Source organism: Rhincodon typus, chromosome 21, assembly GCF_021869965.1.
Source record: "Rhincodon typus isolate 14 chromosome 21, sRhiTyp1.1, whole genome shotgun sequence".
Lineage (NCBI taxonomy): Eukaryota > Metazoa > Chordata > Chondrichthyes > Orectolobiformes > Rhincodontidae > Rhincodon > Rhincodon typus.
Genome location: NC_063352.1, coordinates 22,802,621 through 22,828,147, shown reverse-complemented (window position 1 = coordinate 22,828,147; position 25,527 = coordinate 22,802,621). Strand labels below are relative to the sequence as shown.

General features: G+C 41.4%; 1 protein-coding gene across 2 annotated transcripts in view; it reads left to right on the top strand.

The window, feature by feature from the left end:
* The window catches only part of ints1 (integrator complex subunit 1), a 76,546-nt gene extending 54,008 nt beyond the window's left edge, over positions 1-22,538 (top strand). For both annotated transcript variants that reach the window (XM_048609851.1, XM_048609852.1), the window contains exons 28-38: positions 2,717-2,863; positions 6,025-6,123; positions 8,259-8,383; positions 8,691-8,945; positions 11,386-11,545; positions 13,340-13,480; positions 15,333-15,513; positions 18,343-18,466; positions 20,304-20,434; positions 20,888-20,975; positions 22,287-22,538. In XM_048609851.1, coding sequence (XP_048465808.1) covers positions 2,717-2,863; positions 6,025-6,123; positions 8,259-8,383; positions 8,691-8,945; positions 11,386-11,545; positions 13,340-13,480; positions 15,333-15,513; positions 18,343-18,466; positions 20,304-20,434; positions 20,888-20,975; positions 22,287-22,538 — 1,703 coding nt within the window. The remainder of the gene's footprint in view (positions 1-2,716; positions 2,864-6,024; positions 6,124-8,258; positions 8,384-8,690; positions 8,946-11,385; positions 11,546-13,339; positions 13,481-15,332; positions 15,514-18,342; positions 18,467-20,303; positions 20,435-20,887; positions 20,976-22,286) is intronic.
* The last annotated feature ends 2,989 nt before the right edge of the window (positions 22,539-25,527 follow it).

Sequence of the window (25,527 nt, the reverse complement as noted above, 5' to 3'; positions counted from 1 at the left end):
CATGTCATTGAAGGCATGCTTTAAGGGCACAATGCAAATTAGAGATGCGCAATATGGTGGGGTTGGTGGGGTTGGAGGGGTGCAAAGTTCTTGAGGATTGTGCAACTGGAAGAATTATGTAGTTAGGGGGGAGTAAGGACGTTTCATGACTTGAGCACGAGGATAAAACAAGCTAATGATGAGGGTGACAGATGAGTCACCCTGGTTTACAAGGAAGTGATTCAATGGAATGGTTTTGAAGACGCATGACCACGAGAATAAAGCTTGAGCATTTTCAACTTGTCAGTACAAGTGAAGTTGAATTATGATGTTAAATTCCTTGCTTTCCATACATAAATATCTTTACTATACAACTTTCTCATGGTTCAGTGTGATAGTACGTTGTTCTTCCTCAAGGAGGAAACATTCTGTCCTTGCACAGTCCAAAGAGTCACCTCTATCCCCTATTCCCCTGGATTTTTACTACCACTGCACCACAACAGCCCTCATTCTTCAGGTAGTGTTCTACGCCACAACACCTTCAACTGCTGCATTAATGACCATCCCTCCACCAGAAGGTTAGAAGTTGGAGTATTCACTGATGATTCCACAGTGTTCGGCACCATTCATGACTCTGATACTAAAGCAGTCCGTATCCACATACAACAAGACCAGGACAACGTCCAGGCTTGGGCTGATAAATGCCAAGTAACATTCACACTACACAAGTGGCAGGCAATGACCATTTCAGACAAGAAAAGAATCAAACCATTTTCGCTGTATCCTTGTCAATGCCCCAGGGTTACCATTGACAAGAAAGTAAACTGGACTAGCCCTTTAATTAATGCGGCTACATGAGCAGATCAGATCTTAGGAATTCTGTGGTGGATGACTCATAGAATCAGAGAATACAGTGTGGAAGCAGGCCATTTGGCCCTTTGAGTCCATACCAACCCTCCGAAGAGCATCCCACCCAGATCCATCCCCCTACCCAATCCCTGTAACCCTGCATTCCCTATTGCTACACATGCGTAGACACTATGGGCAATTTAGCCTGGCCAATCCACTTAACCTGTACATCATTGGACTGTGGGAGGAAACTGGAGTACCTGGAGGAAACCCACACAGACACGGGGAGAATGTACAAACTCCACACAGACAGTTGCCCAAGGCTGGAATTGAACCTGGGTCCCTGGTGCTGTGAGGCAGCTGTCCTAACCTCTGTGCTAACATATGCTGTCTCCCAGAGCCTGCGTCATTTACGAGGCATAGGCCAGAAGTGTGAATGGAACACTTAGCACTTGTTTGGATGTGTGCAGCTCCAACACTTGAAGCTCAATGTCATCCAGGACAAAACTGCCTTCTTGATTGGCACCCAAACTACCACCTTCTGCATTCATTCCCATCAGCATCAAGCACATTGGCAGCAGTGTGTACCATGCTGATGCACTGCACCAACTCACCAAGACTCCTTTGACAGCACCTTCTAATCCCATGACTTTAATATCTAGAAGGAGAAGGGCAGTCAAACACTATCATCTCCAAACCATGCAACATCCCCACTTGGATCACTTATTGCTGTTCATTCATTGTTACTCGAACAAAATCCTGGTACTTCCTTCCTAACTGTGGGTGTACATAATCCCAAGGACTGAAATAATTTGTGAAGACACCTTAACATCACCATTTCCAGGGCAGATAAGAATGATCAATAAGTGCTGGCTTACACAGCGATGCCCACATCCTACGAATTAATTTTAAAGCAAAGTGCCAAGTGCAGAGGCATTCAACTGTGGCACCCAAGTGTTTGCCATTGCTGTGATTGGCTAGCTTACTATAAAGATAGGGGATTAAACATTGGATCTTCCTGTTTTTAGGGCCATTTGGACACCAGCAAACGCATTTATCTGCTGAGACACTGATGAAGTTGTGACGTGTTTGCAGTCAATCTCTTCTATTCACATTATTCTTTTGCACTCCCCATTTTTGGATTGTTGTCATTTAACATTGCACCACCTTAGGGCAGATAAAGCTTTATAAAGTGACATTAGCTTTATTGAGAATGGCAAGAGATTCAGGAATCCGGTCTTGATCATTAATCCCTGGGTCGGAACATCATTGCAAATCAGCAAGATGGAGCATGCTGACAATAACTGATGTCCAATAAAAGTAAATAAAGCTACTCTCTGAAGTTGATTGCTCGTATAATTAGGTGTCCTGGAGTGGTTTCAAACCTTGGTGTTAAGTTGACAGTTCTAATAAACCACTTGAGGTTCATTCATGGGGTTTATGGTGTCATCTGTACTCTGTGAATTAAATTACAGCCTTGTAATCCCTGCCAGGTGTTTTTTTTAATTGTGAAACTTGGGTGATGGGTCTGAGACCGTATTGCCAGACACCCTCAACAGTGCAGTGAACAGGAGAAACAATGAAATAAATCAAACAAAAGCTATTTATTGTGACACATTTGTGTTTCAAAATGCTTGGATTCTGTGAGCAGGAAGGAAACAGTTGGAGGAGATGTCTTTACTGTGCTGAAGTGGGGAGAAAGTCTAAGGTCAGGCCAAATCTGTATCCATTGTTGCATTATGCATCATCCTGTTTCGTTTTGGTAGCAGCAGTTTTACAGGATCAGGAGCTAAAGTGGAAACCATTTGTATTTGGCTCTAAATGATGTCTGCATCCTGCAGGTTGCATGACTGCTAACCCTCCACTGTTGTTCCCTTTTCTCTTGCAGCTCTCCAGGATCTGGAACCTCAGCAGCTGATCCTGTTTGTTCAGTCCTTCGGAATCCCAGTCTCCAGCATGAGCAAACTCCTCCAATACCTAGACCAGGCAGTGTCCCATGACCCCCAAACACTTGAGCAGAATATCATGGACAAAAGTACGTGTGTCAGTAACAAAGAAATAGCAGGAATTTTGGATGTGGATCTCCTTGTTAACAATTAATTCCCCCTTGTGGAAGCACTGATATACTTGGAGGGTAGGTGCAGGGAAGAAATGGTTCACAGATGATGTTGCTTCTTCAGTGGTCAGTGTTTACGGGTGAGGTCGGAGCAGCTATTTCAATGTTGGACAGTCTCGGGATCGAAGAGAAAGTATGCATTGATATAGCACATTCTATGAAATCAGGGTGTCCCAAAATGCTTTACAACAAATTAACCACTTTTGAAGTATAAGCACTCTTGGAAACACAGTGTTGAAACACAGCAGACAATTTGCATCCAGAAAGTTTCCATAAAAACATCAATAAAATAATAACTAGATAATTTGTTTAACAATTTGTTAATTTAGGGATATATGTTGACCAGAGAAATAGTCTTCAACTTGTGGCCATAACATCTTTAGAGCCTACCTGAGGACGTAGACGGGTTTTTGATCATCTGTTTCATCTGATGTCCAGCAATCCCTCTGTGCTACATTGTGATTGTTAGCCTGGACAATATGCTTAACTTGCCAGAGAGAGACATGAACTGAGAACCTTCAGATTTGGAGGCAACGGTGGTACCCACTGAACTTTTAACCTAACCTTGCCTCGCCATGCAGTTACAAGTGTATATGTCCGGCATAATTCACCTGAAAGAGGTCACATAAAATTATTCTGACTGATTTTGTTATTAATTTACCCCTCCTTCTTGCCAGACAGGCTGCAGACTTTTGCAGTCCCTCAACTCACTAAGATCAGGAGATTGTATTTTAAGAGGTGCTTCTTGTTGTGAGTTGGCTGCTGTTCACCTTACTTGTGCAAGTAGCAGGCCAAAATTAGCAGGGGACTGCATGGGCGCCTCAGTAATCCATCTTGGACCATCTGCTGTATCCAGCACAGTCATTGTGATTAAATTAGATGGTGTTACTGAATGGATAGTTGTAATAAGCAGACTACACAGGGGAATGGATGATTGCAATGCTTCTAATTCAAAATAATGGATGGTAATTAAAAATGAAGGATGAATGATTCAGAAGTGGAAAATTACAAATTTATTGCGGTGTTCTTTATGATACTGGAACATGAAATATATTTTTTTAATTCCCGATTATTTAACATGCTATTATTTCTGGTCTTGCTGTGCTGGTTGTTTGCATCAGATACCCAACGGCAATGCTCACTGCTTATCCAGCATTAAGTGGCTTGTGCTTCTTTTATTCATTTATGTATGTTCTAATTTTCAGACCGAGTTTCACACTGGTCTCCTAGTTTCCAAGGGAGCAAATTTGCCAGCGATAATTTTATTTTATTTTGTTGGCAATAGACTTGTGTTAGTCTCATAATTTCAGAAAATTATAATTGTTTTTAAAATTAAAACTTTCTTTTTGCAAAAGCAAAATACTTTGGATGCTGAAAATCTGAAATAGAAACAAAATGCTGGAAATATTCAGGTCGAGTGTCATCTGTGGAGAGCGAGAGAAACAAATTTTTAGCCCTTCATGTGGATGAACTTTCATCAGAACAGTCGTGAATTGGGATATTAACTCTGTTTTTCTCTCTCTTTTCACACATGCTGTCAGACCTGCTTGGTTATTTCCAACACTGTCTTTATTGCAGCCAATTTTAAATATGTGTAACAGATTATGAAGTTCAGATATTGAATTCATATATTCTAAGTTTGAATTGTGGCAGTACCAACAATTTGTACTGTCATCAAAAGTTCAGTCTTAGAGGGAAAGGCAGTGGAAGGAATGAGCACGGTCATCTTAATGTCTTCTTATAGAATCATACAACACAGGAGAAGGCTATTTGACTCATTGTGCCTGTGCTGACTTTGAAAATATTTTGCTAATTAGATTATTTGCCCAATCTTTCCATATAACCCTCCAGATATTCCCTTTTCATTTCATATAGCCATTGCCTTTTGAAAATTACAACTGATTCTGCTTCCACCACCTATTCAGGCAGTGCATTAGTTGCCACTCTTAAGGATCTCGTCTCACTACTGATTCTTTTTTTTTGGTTATTTTAGCATTCTTTTTCAAGCTTCCCAAATGTTGTCAGTTTATCCAGTGAAGTGTTTAATCCAGAGATCAGGAAATGAGCGGTGATGCTAAGTTAATGGATTTCACAATAGCCTGAGTGCCATGTTTGGCTGCATCAGCTCCGGTTAAACAGGTATAGAATGGTCAGCCTTCCACTTGTTGTTGCTGTTCAGTGATCTATCAAAGGATGCATGTTTGAGCACAGACCATTAAGGTATTTGGAGCCTGTGGAACGAACACCTAGATCCTGATGTCAGTTATGGCTGGGTGGGTAGCTCTCACGTTTGCAACAGAAAGTTGGCCTCAAATCCTAATACTCAGCCTCTAGCAATAAGGTGATGACATTCCAGTGCAACACTGAGAGCATTGTGCGCTGTCAGATGTGCCATCTTGCAGCTAAGATGTTAAACTGGGGCCCAGTGAGCCCACTCAGGGATATAAAAGATCCCATGGTCTTATTTTAACGAAGAGCTGAGGGCGTTCTGCCCAGTATTATTTAGGCCATGTTTTTTCCTCAAACAACAATACTAAAACAAATTCAGACAAGGTAAGAACTGCCGACGCTGGAGTCAGAGATAACACAGTGTGGAGCTGGAGGAACACAGTAGGCCAGGCAGCATCAGAGAAGCAGGAAAGCTGATGTTTTGGGTCGGGACCCATCTTCAGAAAAAACTAAAACAGAATATCAGGTTATTGTTTCAATGCAATTTGACGAAGTTTTCTGTGTGCAAATTGGTCGCTGTGTTTGCTACAACAATAGCTAGGCTTCAGAAGTGCTGTACATTGCCTGTAAAGTGCTTTGGGATGTCTTGTGGTTGTGGAAGGCAGTACTAAATTATATGTCTGTCTTCCTTTAGCCCAGCAAGTAATCATGACTTGGAGAATGGAGAGAACGAAATTTTCAGCGTGCAATGCATTCCAAGGCCAATCTTCACAAAAGCCAGCTTTACCTAGGATACAGTTCTCTAGATAAAATGGTTCATGTAACATACAAACAGTTTGTATACTGTTTACAGAGATCAGAGGGTTAAGTGTTAGAGACAAGTTCTAATTCTCTTGTTTTTCTCACTATAGACTATATGGCTCACCTGGTCGAAGTTCAACATGAGAGGGGAGCAACTGGTGGGCGCACCTTCCACACACTGCTCACTGCATCTTTGCCCCCAAACAGAGGTACTCCTTGCAGTTTGAGTTCTTCTGCATTGTGTTCATTCTCAAATCCCTGCTGATTGCCTCCATAAGAGGATGCTATTATCACATCAAATTTCTATTTTTCTTTTATGCCTATGCAGCGCTTGTTGCTCCAGGGTTACCTCAAGCCCATTAGTGATCATTGTTGTCATTGCTAGCTATGTATTATGTCTGCAGGGTCACAAGTTCTGTCTGTTTTTGTGTCACTGAATATGCTGATTCTTGACCTACATATTTTTGGCACCAGGGCAGGATGTCCCATGAGGTGGTGGGATCTGAAGATAGGGTTTGCTTCCTTTTCTTTCTAGTGTAGCTCTGCCTCATCATTAAGATACTGTGGCTCAAAGCATGATGGGCGGATTGTTACCATTTAACCAACAGGCAGCAAGTTCTGCCCAGTGATTAATCTCAATGTTGCTGTGCTTCATGGAGAGCTTCAGAGTGTCTTTGAAGCATTTTCTTCATGGTGCCCAGTACACTGACCATCTGAAAGTTCAGAATCTGGATCTTATGAGGAAGTCAGCATATTTGGGAGGTGAAATATTTGGCTGACCAGCTGTGGGCTATATATGAATTTTGTTTTAGCAACTTTTTAAGGCAGGCTGAGGTTCTTGTTGCAGGATTGAAGAGATAAAGACTGGCTTGCAAATCTGGTGCAGAGTGGGTGCTGATACTACAGTCACTCGCATACGATAGATCATATAATTTTGTGGTGGTCAGTTTAGTTTTGGCATGAGGGTGACTAAAACTTAGAGTTCTTTCATCAAGGTAGTACTTAACATTCTCATCAGCAAATAGTTGACCTTTGAGGTAAAAAGAACAGACACTGGTCAGGTGGATTTGTAAATAGAGCCAGTCATTGATCCCAGTCAGCATTTCTGAGACATCTGTTCACACCTTACACTCAAGACAGTTATAGTCCTTTCACAATGAAGCAGTTGCAGAATTGTGATGAACTTCCGCGGATGTGCAAATCTTTGAAACAGAATTCACAAAGCCTAATAATTTACTGAATGAAGTGCTTTGGTCAGGTTGATGAATGCATTTGTGATACTGCTATCAGGCACTCAGTGGGCTGGACTAGTAGTGTCTGTGGGGTGGATCAGTAAACAGTAGCCAAGTGGGGGGCACTGAGAGGGGAATGTGTGGGTATTCATCAGGGCCACTGGGGACAGGAGCTTGGTATCAGTTTTCAGCAGAATGACCACACCTACTGAGTCCCAATTGTAATCAGCTGACTGTCCATCGTTCAGGGTGAGAAAAGGACAGGTTAATAGACCATTAAGGAGGCCTACGGGACACATGTTTTTATCAGTCAAGGCATACATTATAAAAGTAAGGAGCTGATATTAAAGCTGTTCAAAACTTTGGTTATGCCGCAGCTGCAATACTATGTGCTGATCTAGCAGTCTCACTATTGGAAGGATGTGATTGCCCTGGAAGCCGTGCAGATGAGATTCACCAGGATGTTACCTGGGTTGGAGTGTTTTAGCTATGAAGTGAGGCTGGATAAACTCAGGTCCTTTTCTTTAGAGCAGAGATGGTCTGAGGGGGACCTGACTGAGGTGTTTAAGATTATGGAGGGCATGGACAGGGTAGATCGGAAGCAGCTGTTCACCTTACTTGAAGGATCAATAACACGGGGACTTAATTTTAAGGTGAAGGGCTGAAGATATAGAGAGAATTTGAAGAAAAGTCTTTTCACCTAAAGCATGGTGGGAATCTAGAAAACACTTTCTAGGAGGATAGTGGAGGTGGGAAAACTCACGTTTAAAAGTACATGCAGGAGCACTTGAAATGTCATAATGTTCAAGACAATGAGCCAAACACTGGAAAGTGGGAATAGTGTAGATAGATTGGCACAGATTCGATGGACTAAAAGGCCTCTTCTATGCTGTACAACTTTATAACTTGGAACTTTTGCCTGATCTGATAAGAAGCCTGAAAAATACTGCAATGTTTTTACTAATATAACCAGTTGGGGGAGCTCTCTCCAAAAGATTCTCTCCTTAATTCAATGGGAAAGTTGCTGGTTTAGTTGGAAGTAATTATTTTCAGATGACTGAGGTGGGTTATTAGCAGCTGCTAAGATGTAGGTTTCTTGTACCTTTTCCCAGAAAATGCAGACCTGAATAGACAGAGTTCAAGCCACACAACACCACAGTGCCCCATCAGGATTCGAAGATCGACACACATTCCTGTAATTGGGGCAGATGAAGACTTGGCTACTCTATTTCTTCAGGTACAAAATAAGAAAATATTTGCCTTCTGCATACGAAGTAATTCTATCGTTGAATCCTAACCCTTTCCGCTGTTTCCTGAGTAGATTTCAATTGCTTTCAAAAACCAGAAAGGACAATTACAGATTTTTCTTTTCCTTTTTAATCCAGTGTTTTATCCATTTTTTTCTGGCTCGTCCTTTAGGAGATTGTGGAGGGTACGGTGTGTAAAGCGAAAGTGTCTAGTTGTGATAGTCAGGCTTTCACTTTGGCAGTCTTGATTAACCTTGTCTTGTACCTCAAATGTCATGATGATGATCTTTCTCTCAGCTTTTCCCCATGAACCCTGACCCAAGATGGAAGAGCTCAAACACACACTCAATCTCGCTTATGCTGCAGCATGCACTGGCCAAGGAACTGAGACAGGTCCACCAAGGCGAGGTGGAAGAAGCAGGAATTGCCATCCGACTGCTTCAAGCTATCTCTGCATTGCTGAACTCCCCACACAGTGGAGCCTTTATGTTGTCAATGAACAGAAATCATGTTATCGCCTGCCCTTTAATGAGGCAACTTCATCTGTATCAGGTACTGTTGCATGCTGGTGCTTGATGTGTTTGAAGCAGACTGTAGGAATATACACATGAGGATGTGTAACTCTGTGTAACACTTGAATATTTTTTCATATGGGCACGTTAATGTGTGACAGTTATAATCGTTGCAAATCACTGCGTATATGTTCAGCATTACATTTAGTTACATTGGCGACTGCTCTCGCAAAATCTCAAATTTAGAATTCTCATCTTTGTGTCCAAAGCCTTCTGTGGCCTCACCCCTCCCTATCATTCGTATTCTGTCACAGTCCCACACTCTGAAATGTCTGTATTCCTCTAATGCTAGCCTACTCCTTTAATTCTAACCTCTGTTCCATGCCCGTTTCTTTTTGTCATTCCAACATTGGTGGATGTGTCTTCAGTCATTTAGGCCCTGAGCTCTAAAATACCCTGCGTTGATTTCTGTAAGGCAACTCTTAAAATCTGTTTCATTGACCAAGCTGTTAATCGCCATTCCTAATATCTACTGAGAATAATCTAGTGAAGGGAATGTTTCATGACATTAAAGTCCAATGTAAACTACAGTTATTATGTAAGCCTCTATATGTACATGTGAGGACATATGTTTTGTGTGACCATGTATTGTGTAAAATATGCTCTGTTCTTGTATAGAGTGCTGGTATTCATACATGTGGCATATTGTTGTAGGTATCCCATATTTTCTTTCCAGTGTTTATTTTGTGAATTTATAAGATGAAAAGGTTCGTTTTTTTTTTGCTAGGATTTTGACTTTGAGCTGATCTGGTTGAAGTCTTCCAGACTATGAAGTGAACTGACAAAATCATTCTGGCAGAGGTCAAAGAAAAAAAAAGAGAGATTTGCATTTATATAGTATGTTTCTCAAGACCTCTAGACACCCCAAAGTGCTTTAAAATGAATGAAGTTCTTTGAAATATAACTACTGTTGTAATGTAGCTATATTACTAGCAGTAAATATGTGTATAGCAAGCTCTGAATGGATGTAAACATAGGAAATAAGAGGCCTTTGAGCCTGTTCCACCATTCAATATGATCATGGCTGATCATCCAACTTCAGACCCTGTTCCTGCTTTCTCCCCATACCCTTTGATCCCTTTAACCCTCAGAACTGTATCTAACTCCTCCTTTAAATATTCAATGTTTCGGCCTCGACCACTTTCTGTGGCAGAGAATTCCACAGGCTTACCACTCTGGGTGAAGAAACTTGTAGTAATGAGTGAACTACTCTAGATCAACTGGTGCCATAACATCTTCCCTGACTAGAAGGGCAGACAGTTTAACCTCTCATTTTAAACATAGCACTCCAACAATGCAATAATCTCTCAGTAAAGCACTGGGCATGTCAGCCTAGATTTTGTGCTCGACTGTCTGCATTTAGATTAAAACCAACAATCCAACCCATAACTCTCTGACTCAGTGCTACCCACTGAGGCATGGCGTGAGACTGTTGGGTGGCTTGATGCTTTGGGGTGAAAGAAGTGCATGAGGACATTCCTGAGTTGTTCCCTGTGTATGTTGGGGTCTGCAATAGAGAACATTATATATTAATCTGTTGAAGGAAACTGCTTTATGAGCTACAGTTATTTTTAAATGTTTTGTATGTTTTGCCCTAATGAATTATATGGAAGCATTATTGTGTATTAGACAGTAATTTTTACAATTACTCATACATTTGCAGAGACCACCTCAGTTTCTAAAGGAACTCAGTTGAAAACAATACAGTTGTCACATAGGCTTATACTTATTTTTAGGACCTCAGTTTTCAACAAACACCCTCAAAGTCTTGGTAGCTTTGAAGTCTGAAATTGTATTAGTGACAGGTTTTAATACTAATTAATTCTGATGAACCCTTTCTCCCTACATGCTTCTTCCTCCTCCTCCTTTTTGTTCCTCCCATCACCACTACCGCAGCAAGTTAATTTCAGTCCCCAAGCGCAGTGAAATTTTCTATGGATCATTCAGCAAACCCAGTGACTCTGTCTTTTTAGTACTGAAATTTAATTGAGTCTAAAACCAGAGAGTTGGTGTTTAGTGGGGTGCAGTTATATATGTTGCTGAATAATCATGAATAGTTTGACTCTAGACAACTTTTCATCCCCAAACTCCAGCCTCCTGTGACTCTCTCGTTCTTTCTCCCCAGTCCTTAGTTAGGCACCCATACATCCTGGATGCAGTCTTGTGAATATCTCTGGTCAGCTGGTGCATTGTACTGGTTGGGAACAGGCTAACAAAACAAATGGGAGCAAATGGAAAAACTCAAGGGTGCACTTGTCACTGTCCACATCCATGCACTTTATGACCCAGTTCAGATGCGCAGTGCACAGGGTTTACCAATCTGGACTCTGCCTTCTTTTAATACCTTTTTTTAAATGGATATGTGTTTTTATGCTCGTGTATTTTTCAAACACTGATAGCTCGTTTCTGCTGGTTCACAGAGGTGTGTGCCAGAGAACTGTGCTGCTGGTTCCCTATTCTACAATGTGGTGATGCAGATGAGGACATGGTTGGAGAATCCTGCAGTGGAGGAGAGTCCACTTCGAGCCCTACTGAAATCCCTAGCCACTCAGTGTTCGCTGAAACACAGAATGGGTGACGGTACTGTAACATCTCCATGTGACTGGCTAATATACAATTTAACACCTTTTAAAATGCAGTCTGGGCTTTAACTAACCACGGCTTAATTTGCCTTATGCATCTTTAACTTTGCCTGTTTTACGTAATGTCTTGAAGACAAGAGAAGAAAGAAGCAGCTTGCTTTATACAACATTCTTAAGATAGTAGACTTCTGAAATGCTATGCAGATAATGAAGTATTTTTAAGCTGTCGTAATGTAAGAAATGCAGAAGGCAATTTGCACACAGCAGGGTCCCACAAGTAGCAATGCGTTAATGACCAGAGAATGTTTCAGTGAGGTGGGCTGAAGGTTAAACGTTGGCTCAGACACCAGACTAAGTTCTGCTGCTCCCTGAGTTTTGCCATTGGATCTTCAATGGCTCCTCAGGATGGATAGATGAAACCTTGGTTTAACATCTCGGGCAAAAGGCAGCACCCCTGGAATTGCAGCATTCATAGAGTCATACAACATGGAAACAAACCTTTTGGTTCAACTCATCCATGCTGATCAGATATCCTAAATACATCTCGTCCCATTTGCCAGTATTTGGCCTGTATTCCTCTAAACCCTTCCTATTCATATACCCATCCAGATGCCTTTTAAATGTTGTAATTGTACCAGCCTCTACCACTTCCTCTGGCAGCTCATTCCATATGGGCACCACCCTCTGCGTGAAAATGTTGCCCCTTTTAAAATCTTTCCCCTCTCGCCTTAAACCTATGCCCTCAATGTTTGGATTCCCCCACCCTGGGGAAAAGACTTAACTGTTCACACTATCCATGCCCCTCAAGATTTTATAAACCTCTATAAGGCCACTCCTCAACCTCCAATGTTCCAGGGAAAATAGCCTCAGTCTATCCAACCACTCCCTATAGCTCCAATCCTGGCAATGTCCTTGTTAATCTTTTTTGAACCCTTTCAAGTTTCACAACATCCTTCCTATAACAGGGAGACTAGAATTGCAGGCAGTATTCCAAAAATGGCCTAACCATATTCCCTGACTTCTCGGAGTGGGCTTTCTGTTTAAGTCTCAGGAGTGGAATTTGAGCACATGACCTGCTGAATCAGAGATGAAATTGCTCACTACTTCCTGTTGGACCTCAACTAACATATTAACAGAAATTGTCTGGTCTACACGTTGAGTTCAATTCATGAAATGCACTTATACTCACTTGTCACTGACACCAGTGATGCACCAGCCATTTCCTTCACGCTGCTTAGCACTTTGTCTTGTGTGGAGCAGTTGTGGTGGTCCCTTCCTAGAAAAGGGGAATGTTAAAGGCAAGATTACTGTTGCTTATCTCTTGGGAGCCTGTTTCAGGGCAGCATTAGGGATGGACTTGAGGGAACACTGACCTGCTGTCTCTGTAACTGTGACACATTGAGTGACCTAGATCATTGAAATGGACAGGAATGAATTAATAACAGAGAGTTGCACCTTTTTCTTTTATCCCGGGAGAATTTTTTTAAAATTCAGCCTCAAAACAGATCATTCTCTAAACAGACAACAGCAAGCTGCCAGCAAATTCTCGGCTTTTATGACAGACTCATGCACATAAGGAAACAACAGTTAGGAAAACTGAATGGGAAATTTGCCAATTATCTCAGAATTACAAAATGTTGCAAGTCCAACTTGAGTGTGGGGTTTTGCTGATTACATGAACATAAGTAAAATTCTCTCTGTACCACAGAGTTTTTTGTAAGTTCCTCTCGTTACATCTACTCTTATCATTGTGTCGTGGCTAAGAATAAATAATGGGATCCTATTTCCACAGTAAGAGCTGGCTTCCGGCACCTGGCAGAACAACTGACCTACCAGCAGGACCAGGAACTGATCGATTCAGCAGTGCAGGGAATAATATCAGCTCTGAAAGCTGGAGAGAAATGCAATGTGGAGCCAGAACTAAAGGCAAGAGGTATGGAATTATATAAACTTTAGTTATCTATATCCTATCTAGTACTGAATTTGTAACTGGCTGGAAATAAAATTCTGGGTCAGCAGCTAAATTGAAAGGTACGAACTGATGATTAATGTGTTACATACTACAGAACAGGAGGGGTTTTGGTCTGCTCTGGTCTATTAATTAACCGGATTCAAAAAGGATCATGTATTTGTGTAGCACCTTTTAACCAGTGAAATACTTTTAGAAGTAACTGTTGTAATATAGGTAGTGTGGAAGCCAATTTGCAGACAGCAAAGTCCCACAAAGAGCAATGCGATTTTAACCATATAATCTATTTTAATGATGTTGATTTGAGGGACAAACATTAGCTCTAGGCCACCAGAATCTCCCCAGTTCCTTGAAATAGTGCAGTAGGCCCTTCTATATCTGTTGTATGAAGAAAGAAGAGCATGAGGTCATTAAGAATGAATCGGCTTGTTCTGGGACTAAAGTCAATGTAAGCCCAGCACATTTTCTTCCCTAACAAAGTTGAACTAGTGGATTATTACAACATTCCAACAGCTTCATGATATCAGTTTTTTTCTAATTTCTAATTTTTTTTAAACTGAACCTCAAACAGACCTCAAACCTCCCAAGTGAGAATTAAATATGTGTTCCCTGGATTATTAGGCCAATTTCAGAATCCTAGACTGAACCAGTCTTGGTTCCTACATCCTAAAGGTCTCACTGTTGTCACTTCATTCTCAAATCCTGATTGTCTACAAGAACTAGATTGGGATGCACATTACTGTTTCTCAGGCCCTTAACACATCATCTGAAAGCAGCATTGTACAGATTAACCAGAGCTATAGCATTTTATACAGCACAGAAACAGGCCAATCAGCCTAACTAGTTTCTATTAGTCTTTGTATTCCAGTGAGTTCCTCCCATTCTTTCTCTCACCTCAGTTTTTTGTCATATCCTATCGTTTCCTTTTCTCACGTGTACCCATCCAGTTTTCTTTCACAAACATCTAAGCTATTTGCCTCAATTACCTCCTAGGAATGAGTTGCACAATCTAACCACTTTGTTGAGTGAATAAATTTCTCATTTCTCTGTTGGGTCTAGCAACTACATCAAATGCATCATAATTCTTTGCAATTGATGTGCTTAGTTGAGTCTAATTAACAAAGAGGCCTTAGAGAAACTAGCCATGCCTTAACAGTGTGGGATGCAACTAAGATAGCTAACAAAAGATTGGGATGTTCTGCCTGAAATCAAAATGCAATCATCCTGAGTTTCTGTATAATAACCTGGTCCAGTCACAGTTTGCATGATGTGTAAGCTATTGACGGAGATGCTGTTGAAGAGGCAGATGTAAAGGTGAGGGTCGGGTATAGTAATGAGCTGTGATGAAAGCATAAAAATCTCCAATTTTTACAGAGTAGGAACAGTGGTCTGTGTAATATATCTAGAATGTTGCTTTTAAAGGAGAAAATATGAGTAGGTTAAAAAAAAAATAATAATGCTACTTAAATTTGAAATCTAGGAATTTTATGAGCATTAAGTGTCTAATGAAATTTTACTTGTCCTGTTGGACAGTTGCATTGGATATAGTACGTTTTGCCACTGAGCTTCTGGGAGGATTTATTTGTCTTTTATTTCTAGCTTTTTGCTGTTTTGGTAATGAAATGTTGAAAATACGCAAATGGAATTGTTTTTAAAATAGGCTTAGAGCTCTTTACTAGTTAACACCAGATATGCCTAACTTTCAGAATTTAGTGCCTTATATACAGTTAAACAGATGAAATGTTTCTTCCTATTTTTTCCCATTTTCTGCTTTGTAAATGGATATTACCTTACCACAACTATCTCAATCCCACAGTTTTAAAGGGTTTAATTGAGATGCGGTCTCCCTATTTGGAGGAACTCTTGACTCTTGTCCTCACCGCCAACTCAGAAATCGACACAAAGCAAGCTGGTTCGGATCCAGTAGCTCTGATAACCATGCTGCTTCAACAGGAAGGAGAAGATTCAGCTGTAAAGGTGGAGATCGACAGTGACAGGTAACCTCAGGGGAATAACGTACAGTATGGGTGGCGTGGAGGGGACAGAGATTATGAACAAATGGCCAGTGCAGGAGTTAAATAAACGGCATTTAGTCATTGTGAATGAGTGGTGTCTGGCCTGTGCTGTAGGAAATGGGGCGCTGCTTCATTTATGGGACATTGTGAATCAGGTTGATGGCATTGAGCTATCTAGCAGTCATTTGACATGTCTTGCAAGTTGGCACAGTAGTTTGTCATCTCTAAAGCCCTGTCGTCCACGCTGATGGTTTGCGTTGCTGTGATACCCCCACCTTAAAGTGGCAGTGCAATTGCCATTGACAAAAATCTTCTCACAAGCTGGAAGTCACAGAAAGCAAAGTTAATCCAGAGACCCAGATAACATTCTGGAGACCTGGGTTCGAATCTCGCCATGGCAGATGGTGGAATTTGAATTCAATAAATATGTGGAATTAAGAATCTACTGATGACCATGAATCCATTGTCGATTGTTGGAAAAACCCATCTGGTTCGCTAATGTCCTTTAGGGAAGGAAACTGCCATCCTTACCTGATCTGGCCTACGTGTGACTCCAGATCCACAGCAATGTGGTTGACTCTTAGCTGCCCTCTGGGCAATTAGGGATGGGCAGTAAATGCTGCCTAGCCAGTGATGCCCTCAGCCTGTGAATTAAAAAAGGAAAAAAACCTTCTTCAATCAGTACTCGGTCCTTGAGCTGCTAGCGCAAAGTGTTGAAGATTTAAGGATTCTTCCCTTTCATTGTAAGTGCTGCTGAAAAGTTGTGCCCTTCTAATCTCTCATGAGGCCAGCTCATCTCAGCTCTAAGTCCCTATTAATCCTCCCAAACTAAGGGAGACCAGCTGAAAACTTGCTAAATCTTGAGCTTTAAGTGCATGGCTCATAATCTCCAGATTTATGAGCAGCATGGATGTTCAACATTATCAGAAACCTTTGTTAAAGCTGATGGAACCCAATCTAAATCAGTGCTATCAAGCAGTATCTGCAAATGAATAATCTGCGATCTGGTGCTCAGTTTGTGTTTCACTATGGCCAATTGGCACCTGACCTCATTACAGCCTTAATCCAGCCAAGGGCATAAGAGCCCAAAGGTGAGAGGAGAGTGATGGCCCTTGACCTCAAAGCATCATTTCACCAAGGGTGACATCAAGGAGCCCAGGCAAAGCTAGAGTCAGTGGGAATCAGGGAAAACTCTGTGCTGGTTGGAGTTACAACTTGCTTAAATGAAGATGGTTTCAGTAGTTGGAGGTCAGTCGTTCAACCTTTGGACATCCTCGGAGTCTTGGCCTCGGCTCAACCATCTAAAGCTGCTCAGTCGTTGACTTCCCCTCCATCCTAAGATCAGAAATTGGGATGTTCACTGATGATTGCACAGTATTCAGCACCGTTTGTGATACTCAGATGCTGAACTGTCTTTCTCCATATTCAACAAAATCTGGGCTCGACTGATAAGTGGCAATTTGCGCCAAATAAGTGACCCCTCCAACGAGAGAATATAACCTTCATTCCTTGATGGTTACCATTGGCCAGAAACTGAACTGTACTGTACAAACTACATAAATACTGTGGCTGCAAGACCAGGTCAGAAGCTAGGAATTCTGATGAGTAACTCACCTCCTATCTCACAAATGCCTGTCCCCCATCTACAAGGCACGGGACATGGATGTGAATGATTTTTCTCCACTTATCTGGAAGAATGATGTTCCAGCAACACTCAAGAAGCTTGATGCCATGCAAGATAAAGCAATCTGCTTGATTTGTATCCCATTCGCCCACCTTCAACATTCACTCCTTTCACCATTGATGCACGGTGGCAGCTGTGTACACCATCTACAAGATGCATTGCAGGAACTCGCCAAGATTCCCCTGGCAGCAGCCTTCCAATCCATAAGTTTTGCTACCTATAAGTACAAGTACAGCAGATTCATGAGAACACCACCACCTGCATGTCCCCCTCCAAGCCACAGACCATCCTGACTTGGGACTGCATTGCTATTCATTCACTGTGGCTGTGTCAAAATCCTGGGACACCCTTCCCAACAACACTGCGGGAGTCCCTACATCCCAAGGACTGCAGCTATGCAAGAAAGCAGCTCACCACATCATTCCCTAAAGCAACTGAAGATGAGTAATAAATGCTGACCTAGCCAGCAGCACCCACATCCCAAGAATAAAGAAAGGAAATCATCAATACAGTGTGGAGCTGGTGGAACATAGCAGATCTGGCAGCATCAGAGGGGCAGGAAAGTCAACGTTTCCGGTTGGGAGCCTTCATCAGCAGTCCTGATGAAGGGTCCCAACTTATTGCTATCTCAGAGAAAATCATCAACTTGTCTTTCTCTTCCAAATACTTTTGTGTCTATTTTATGTTTCCAAGATTCAATCCATAACTTGCAGAAATTCAAATTTCTTTCAGGCAAAGTGACGTAGCCCCTAAGCCTGTGGATCAATTTGTTTTGGCCATTGCTTCAGAGATGATGGACCATTTTAGCCAGAACCTGTCCTCACTCCGTCAGTTATAATTCCCTCAGAAACAAAAATAGAGATTGCCTGACCTGCTGAACTTTTCCAACAGCCTCTGTGGAGACAAATCAGAGTTAACGTTTCCGGTCGAGTGACCCTTCCTCAGAACACCGGAAACTCTGATTTTTCTCCACAGATGCTGCCAGACTTGCTGAGTTTTTCCAGCAATCTCTGTTTTTGTTTCTGATTTACAGCATCCGCAGGTTTTTTTAATAATTTCTTCAGATACCACTAAGTTACTCTTGCAGCATATCATCAGCCTTGCTTTTTTTTTCTTTGTTTATGCAGCGCAGACAGGATTAAGCCTGTATCAGCATCAGGACTATTTATTGACTGGTTTGAGCTCCTGGACCCTGAGGTTATTTCCTGCTGTCCTGATCAACAACTAAAGCTTCTGTTTGCTGATCACAAGGTAAAAAACTAATGATGTATGAGAAACTTTAAAGGAATATTATATCGTACACCAAGGAATAGGCAGCTATGCCTAATTAACTAAATGAACATCAGCAAACTCATTAACCCTGGAGTGTTTCTGCTTCAGTTATGTGCATTCATTGAGACCTCACTTCAATCCAATTGGGGATTTTCTTGCGATTAACAAATTGAGGTTGTTGGTGCTGAAGAAATTGAATCTTTTTGCCACCTACTATCCAAAGCCAGTGTTGGTGATGAGATTTCCTCTGTTGGCCATAGGACTAGTTAGTGCAAATGTAAAGCTCCCTGCAAAACCTTGCAACAAAGAAGGTTTTCTCAGTGCATGCCTTTTCAACTTTCCCCATGTGGTCTGGACTTTCCTGTGACCAACATCTCCGTCTTTGCTTCGCAGCCAGTCTACATCCCAACTTCAGTGAGAACATTGAAAAATAGAGGGAAGGCAGATTGACATGACCAGAAATACAAAAACCTGGAAATACAAAATCAAGGTTTTTGTATTTCTTGAATTCTGGGAGAAAACCCTGGAATTTGCTTCACTGACTTGGTGTCACCCCTCTTCCACAGCATTAGGTGCCAAGGGTCAGTGGAGATGCAATTGCACCCTGCTTCCAAGTGACTTAAGAGCAACCACTCCTCTGAAAATAAATATAAAATGAGAACGGCTGTTCAAAAGCTTACTCCACAAACATCACCTTCACCTCTGAAGAGGTGAGCAAGATGCTGAAAGTCACCAGGATAAGTGACACCTGTCCAGAATTGTTTGAGAACTTGTGCCAAATAGATGGATGTAGTTTACCAAACCTACTTCCAACATCATTGACACTGACATAATCCCAGAAATCTGGCATCTTCCCAAAGTCATTGCCATTCTGAAGTCAGAAAAACTGGTCCCCAGTCCCAGGGTTACCAACCCATTCCCTCATCTTCAATCTTTAAGGTACTTGAACAATTGATCCTTATGGATTTGGAAGCCTCCAAAATAGGCAAGTGGATTTCAGGGAAGGAAAAAGACTGTGCTGACCAGGTCCTTACACTGTTATCATCATTTGAGGCAAAGTTTCTGAATGCTGGATCTGCCTTCATAATTTTTTTTTTAAAATGCATGGCTAGTAACTGTTGTTCTTCAGAGGAGCTTAGGTGTACTTGTACAAAAAATGCAACATCAGCATGTAGGCACAACAAGCAGCTGGGAAGGCAAATAGCATATTGACCTTTATTGCAAGGGAATTGGAGTACAAGAATAAGGAAGTCTTTCTATAAATGTCCGTAGCTTTGGTGAGACCACACCTGGAATACTGTGTACAGTTTTGGTCTTCACATTTAAGGAAGAGAATACTTACATTGGAGGGTATAGAGCAACGATTACTCTGATAGGACAATACTCTCAAGCCAGGAATCAGTATGAGAGACTGAGTAAATTGAGTTGCACTTCTGACATCCAGAGAATATTGAGAGGGGATGTCATTGCATACAAGATTCTGAAAGGCCTTGACAGCATAGATACTATGGTTCTTTCTGCTGGATAGAGAGTCTAGGACACAGGAGCTCAATCTCAGGATTAGGGGTTGATCACCTTAAGATATAGAGACAAGGAGAAATTTCTTCACTGAAAATTGTGACTCTTTGAAATTCTCTATCCGAAAGGTTTACGAGATCATGGGGCATATGTACCGTAAAAAGGTTAGAGTGAATAGGTAAAATGGTAGAAATTTTAACTTATGACCTTGTTCAGTTGCATCTTTTATGTCATTAGATACCTAGGTGCAAGGCTTGTTTTGGTCCTTGCGTTAATTTGTACTCTGAATTGTCTCCAGATAACCGGTCAGCCAGGATTGCAGCTGCTTTCATTCCGACCCTACCTTTTGGCTACCCTCATCCACCAGTCAAACTGGACCACACTGCACCGGTGCATCAACGTTCTGTTGAGTAAGCATGGGGAGCTCAGGTGAGTCATAGCTGCAGGCACAAACCAAGAGCTCAGACATTTACAATTGTACACACAAATAATGAGAGTTTGGGTCACTAAACCACAGTCATGATACCTGCATAAGGGAAGGTCTTACTTAATTAGTTTGACATTTTGTTGGTTAATTTAGAAAATACTAAGATACATGCACATATACTCATGCAAGCACTGACCTCTAAAGGCACACACTAAATACACAGTGTCAGATCTTGAGAGACAATGCTACAGTCAATGTTTTTATTTTTGCAGTTGACCTGATTACTGCTCTTGCCCCATTTGTTTTAATTTCATAACAATCTCTGTTAACAGAAACTCTTCGTCAAAATGACCAATTAGCACAAAATTTGTTTACCTTGTGCTCTCTTCTACTTCCCTTCTTTACTTCCTTTCTTTCTAGTGACCACTGCCTAATTTTTTTTCCTTTAATTGCAGGCTTGACCCCACAGCATGTCTGGATTTCCTCTCAGCCTGTGTGCATATTCCAAGGATCTGGCAAGGACGTGACCAAAGAACTCCACAGGTAGGCTTCACAATGGGATGACATGGGAGAAAAACCAGTAACTATCTTCAGGCAAGTGACAGTGAATTTGAGAAGTGCGCTAGTTCACGAGTGGCATAATCCAGTAAGGACTTCTGAGATTGTTGGGTCTGTTTTCAGAGGACTGGATTAAATCAGGAGAAGTAGAAAAGCATGTTGTGCTCTTCATACTGAGTCACTGCAATGCTCTTAGATCAATATAACTTTAAAATTGAACTCAGTAGTTCAGGTATGATCTCAAGGTGCACTTCCATTACACAAGGGACAACGGAAAACTAGACCCCTTTCCTCAAGAGCTGTTAATCAAAATGAAATCAGTATTCTTTTTGTTAGTCCATGGTATACCATGGTATTGGATGTAGAGTCAAGATGCAGACCAACCACTGTGTATTTGAACAGGCTGGAGAATGGTCTATTGTTCCTACGTTCCTGTTGCTGGCCATAACCTGGAAGCAAAAGGAGAAAATGCTGGAAGTACTCAGCAGGTCTGACAGCATCTGTGCAGCGAGAAATCAAGTTAACATTTCTGGACAGTGGCCTTTTGTTTAGAAACAATTCTGCAATATGATGTTTTGCAAAATCATTCTGTTTTTCACTACAGATAAGTTGAAATCCCAACAGCAAAACTGGAATAATTACACCAATGCAGACACTACTGACAGAGAACAGAACTGTCTTGCAAGGCAATGCATAGGAGCAGGAGCATAGGACCATTGAACTCCCCAAGCTTGTTCTGTGATTCAGTAAGATCATGGCTGATTTGTATCTTAATTCGATGTCCTTTAATCTGCTGGACCAGCAAAATCTAGACAGACACCTTCAGCCGAGCTTTGAAAGATTGCACTTTATTACAAGCAGGGTACACAGCTGTCATCAAATTGAATGATAGAAATTTACCGTTGTGCCTTGTGACTAAACACTGACCCACCCGATGAACACTGACATCATTAATTTATTTGGCTTTGCAAAGGGGCTGTGCAAGTAGCTTACTGACTGTCTTAACCAAGCTGACTTAAAAGCAGGTTAACCAAAGCATGAAATGTGTGAGCAATGCACTTAATTTAATTTTTATTGGGATAGGGATTGAAATGCAACAAAGTTGTGTTAAACTTGTATGAAAGTGGTTTACAGCAAATGAAGAATGCTTGAAATATAGTTGCTGCTGTGCTGTTGTAAATGGGCAGCCAGTTTGCACACAGCAAGCTCCCACAAACAGGTCTCCTCATCTAACAATGCATCATTATCTGCCTCTTCATTATCTGATGTGAATCTGTGTAAACTCTGCCATTTTAGAAACACAGTGAGGAGTATGTCCTGCGCTTGAAGAATGCGGAACTCATCAGCCTGGTAGATATCATTCTTTCAGAGTCCGAAGTGAGAACCTGCAACGGGTCACAAGCTAACAAATCTGCTGAGGATGCTACAGGCACCCTCATCCAGTCACGGCTCCCTCTGCTGCTCAGCTGTTGCCATGGCAATTTGGCTAATGTCAAGAAAGTAACTGAGTATTTGATCAGTTGCATCAAACAGTGGGGAGACAGGTAAATATGAAAACAAGTTTTCATGTTTGTTAACCATTTGGTAGTTTTGTACATGACCACTAATTCCTTATCTTGTAGAACATTTCAGGGCTGTATTATTTAGTGCAATGACTTGCTGCAGTTATTTTTTTGACAGATTGATGGATATCAGAAAGTACCCTTAAGAATTTGAATGCACAGAAGTGGGTTGATTGCTGCATGTTAAGAGTAAATACAGCCATATCTAAGGTTCTGTGTGGATAAATAGGGCATTTGTGATCAGTATACAACAGATACAGAAGTTGTGCAAGGTCCATGAGTATTTTGCTCTTACAGTAATATTATGTTTCAGCAACATTTTTGTACACTCACCACACTTTGTCCATTCAGAAAAGGCTGTTTGTCACTTTTGTTTTGAGTTTCATGCAGGTTGGTAGTGTGAGGCTGATTATCCAGCAAACTTGCTGAACCATAATACCATCCCCTATACCAATGTTGTTCAAAGTCTATGCTCACCATCAAAAGAGAGAGTGTGCACTTAAATAACACCTTTCAAGCCCCACAGCACTTTATAGCCAACGAAGTACTTTTTTAAAAATGTACACACATGGACAAATGGAATAATTTGATGACGAGGTCCCACAAGCAACAATGTGATAATGACCAAGTCATGTATTTTTCTTTTGTGCTGTTGGTTGAGGGATAAATATTGGCCAAAACCATTCAAACTCCCTTACTGTCTTTATTCAAAGAAGCATGTTTGCATCATTTGTGCCCTATTGAGACGTTTAACATTTAATAACACCTCTGACAATGCAAGTGAGCCTCGATTACGTCTGTTGACTAAAGTTTGAACTCAGAATTATCTGACTGTTGTCTAAGTGCCACTGCTGTGGAGTTGATAATTGACCGGCTAGGCGAAGTGCTGGAAAGCTGTGTGGACCCGGGGGATCGTATCCCAGTACAAGCCATCTTTATTTGAATGAGAAGGGGCAAAAATTGCAGGGGTGGAGAAAAGATAAGCAGCTTCACACTGACAGAAGAGATTGTGCAGCATGAAGTGTTTCCTCAAATGAATTTCTCAGAAGCTGAAGTAGTGACAAATTTGAGACGTGCATTATCTTAATCTACAGAATGTAATGTTTAATTAGGCAATAAATTATCAACATCCACCCAATATTTGACCACTGGGGTTTCAAATGAAGATGGATTCTGGGGTTGTGTTCAATTAAAATTTTAATTGAAAGTTGAATGTGACTTTATTCTGAAGAATTGTCAATTTATGTGCTTGAAAGAAGCATAACTTCACAAAGGATTATCATGTCTGAGTGAGTCAAAGGATTTAGATGATAAATGTTGGAAATATGAATGCTATAGCTCATTATTTCTAAATTTAACACTTGCATTAGGAGGCAGGTGAGGGCTGCTAGTGTAATACTGTGGACTTATTTGTGACAAGTAAATGTACAAGGTAGCACTCATCCCTAGCTCCATTAAGTAGTTGACTTGTTGCATTGTGGATTAACAGGGAAAAAACTGCACAAAAAGCAAATTAATGAGTTGCTGGTGGATTATGCAAACTAATAGAGTGTAGGAATTGGGCGAATCATGCTTCACTGCCAAAGGTAGATTATTTTATAACTGCATTCCTGTCCTAAGCACACAGTTCTGTTCAGCATTAAACAGCAAGGAACATCTGATCTGCAGAAGATGTTTACTTTAATTTGCCATTGTTCCTTGCTATTCCTTCCATTCCTGTTCAGTGTTGACTCATACTGAATGCCTTCCTCACTTACCTCCATGCAAAGCATTGAAGATGGCCATTTGGCCCCTTAAGTTTGCTCCACCATTCAAAGACAGGAAGAGAGTTCCAAACACTCTTGACCCTCGTGAAAAGAAATTCCATCTTCCATCTTCAATGCTCGATCTCTCATTTTTCAAACAGTGGCGCCTAGTTCAAGATTCTCCCATAAGGACACAAGAAATAGGAGCAGGAGTAGGACACTTGTCCATTCAAGCCAGTCCCGTCATTCCGTAAGATTATGGTTGATCTACCCAGGCCTGAACTTCTCGATCGTGTAAACTCTTAACAGTGCTCAACTCCCTGATATTTCAGTGATCCTCCATTCCTCTGGAGTCGAGAATTCCAGACATTCACTACCCTCTGAGAGAAGAAATTCCATCACATCTCAGTCTGAAGCAAGTGTCCCATTATCCTGTCAAGCCCCTCGGAATCTTAAATGTTTCAATAAGATCACCCCTCATTCTTCCAAACACTAATGAATAAATACCTAACTTATTTAGCCGTTCTTGATAGGCCAATTCATTCATTCCAGGAATCAGCCTTGTGAATTTCTTTTGAACTTCCTCCAGTGCCAGTATATCCTTTCTAAGGTTTTGGAGTAGATCTGTAGCTCGGGTTGTAGGTGTTGAGGTTGGTTGGCTCGCCGAGCTGGTTTGTTGTTCTGCAGACGTTTCATTACTGTACTTGGTAACATCCTCAGTGCAGCCTCTGATGAAGCGTCGGTGTGTTTTCCTGCCTGGTTTTTAAACTCTGGGGTCCGTTGCCTTTCTTTCGGGTTTCCTCCATAGTGGAATGTATATGGGGTCGAGTCCAATGTGTTTATTAATAGTATGCTTTGTGGAGTGCCATGCTTCCAGGAATTCTCATGCTTGTCTCTGCCTAGCCTGTCCCAGGATCTTGGTGTTGTCCCAGTCGAAATCTGGGACTACTGAAAGTACACCGAAAAGCCACACACACAGACCAGGCATTGAACTTCAATAGTAACCATCCCAGCACACAAACGAAGCTGCGTGTGAACACTATTTAAAAGGGCAACAACACACTGTAGCAACATAGAACTACGCCAAGAGGAGGAGGAATACCTCTTCCAAGTGTTCAAGGATAATGGATATCCAAAGAACTGGGTCAGGAGATGCCTACGGAACAGCATCAGAAAGATTCTACACGCCCCGACACACTCATCACACTATCCTACATCAGGAACACGTCA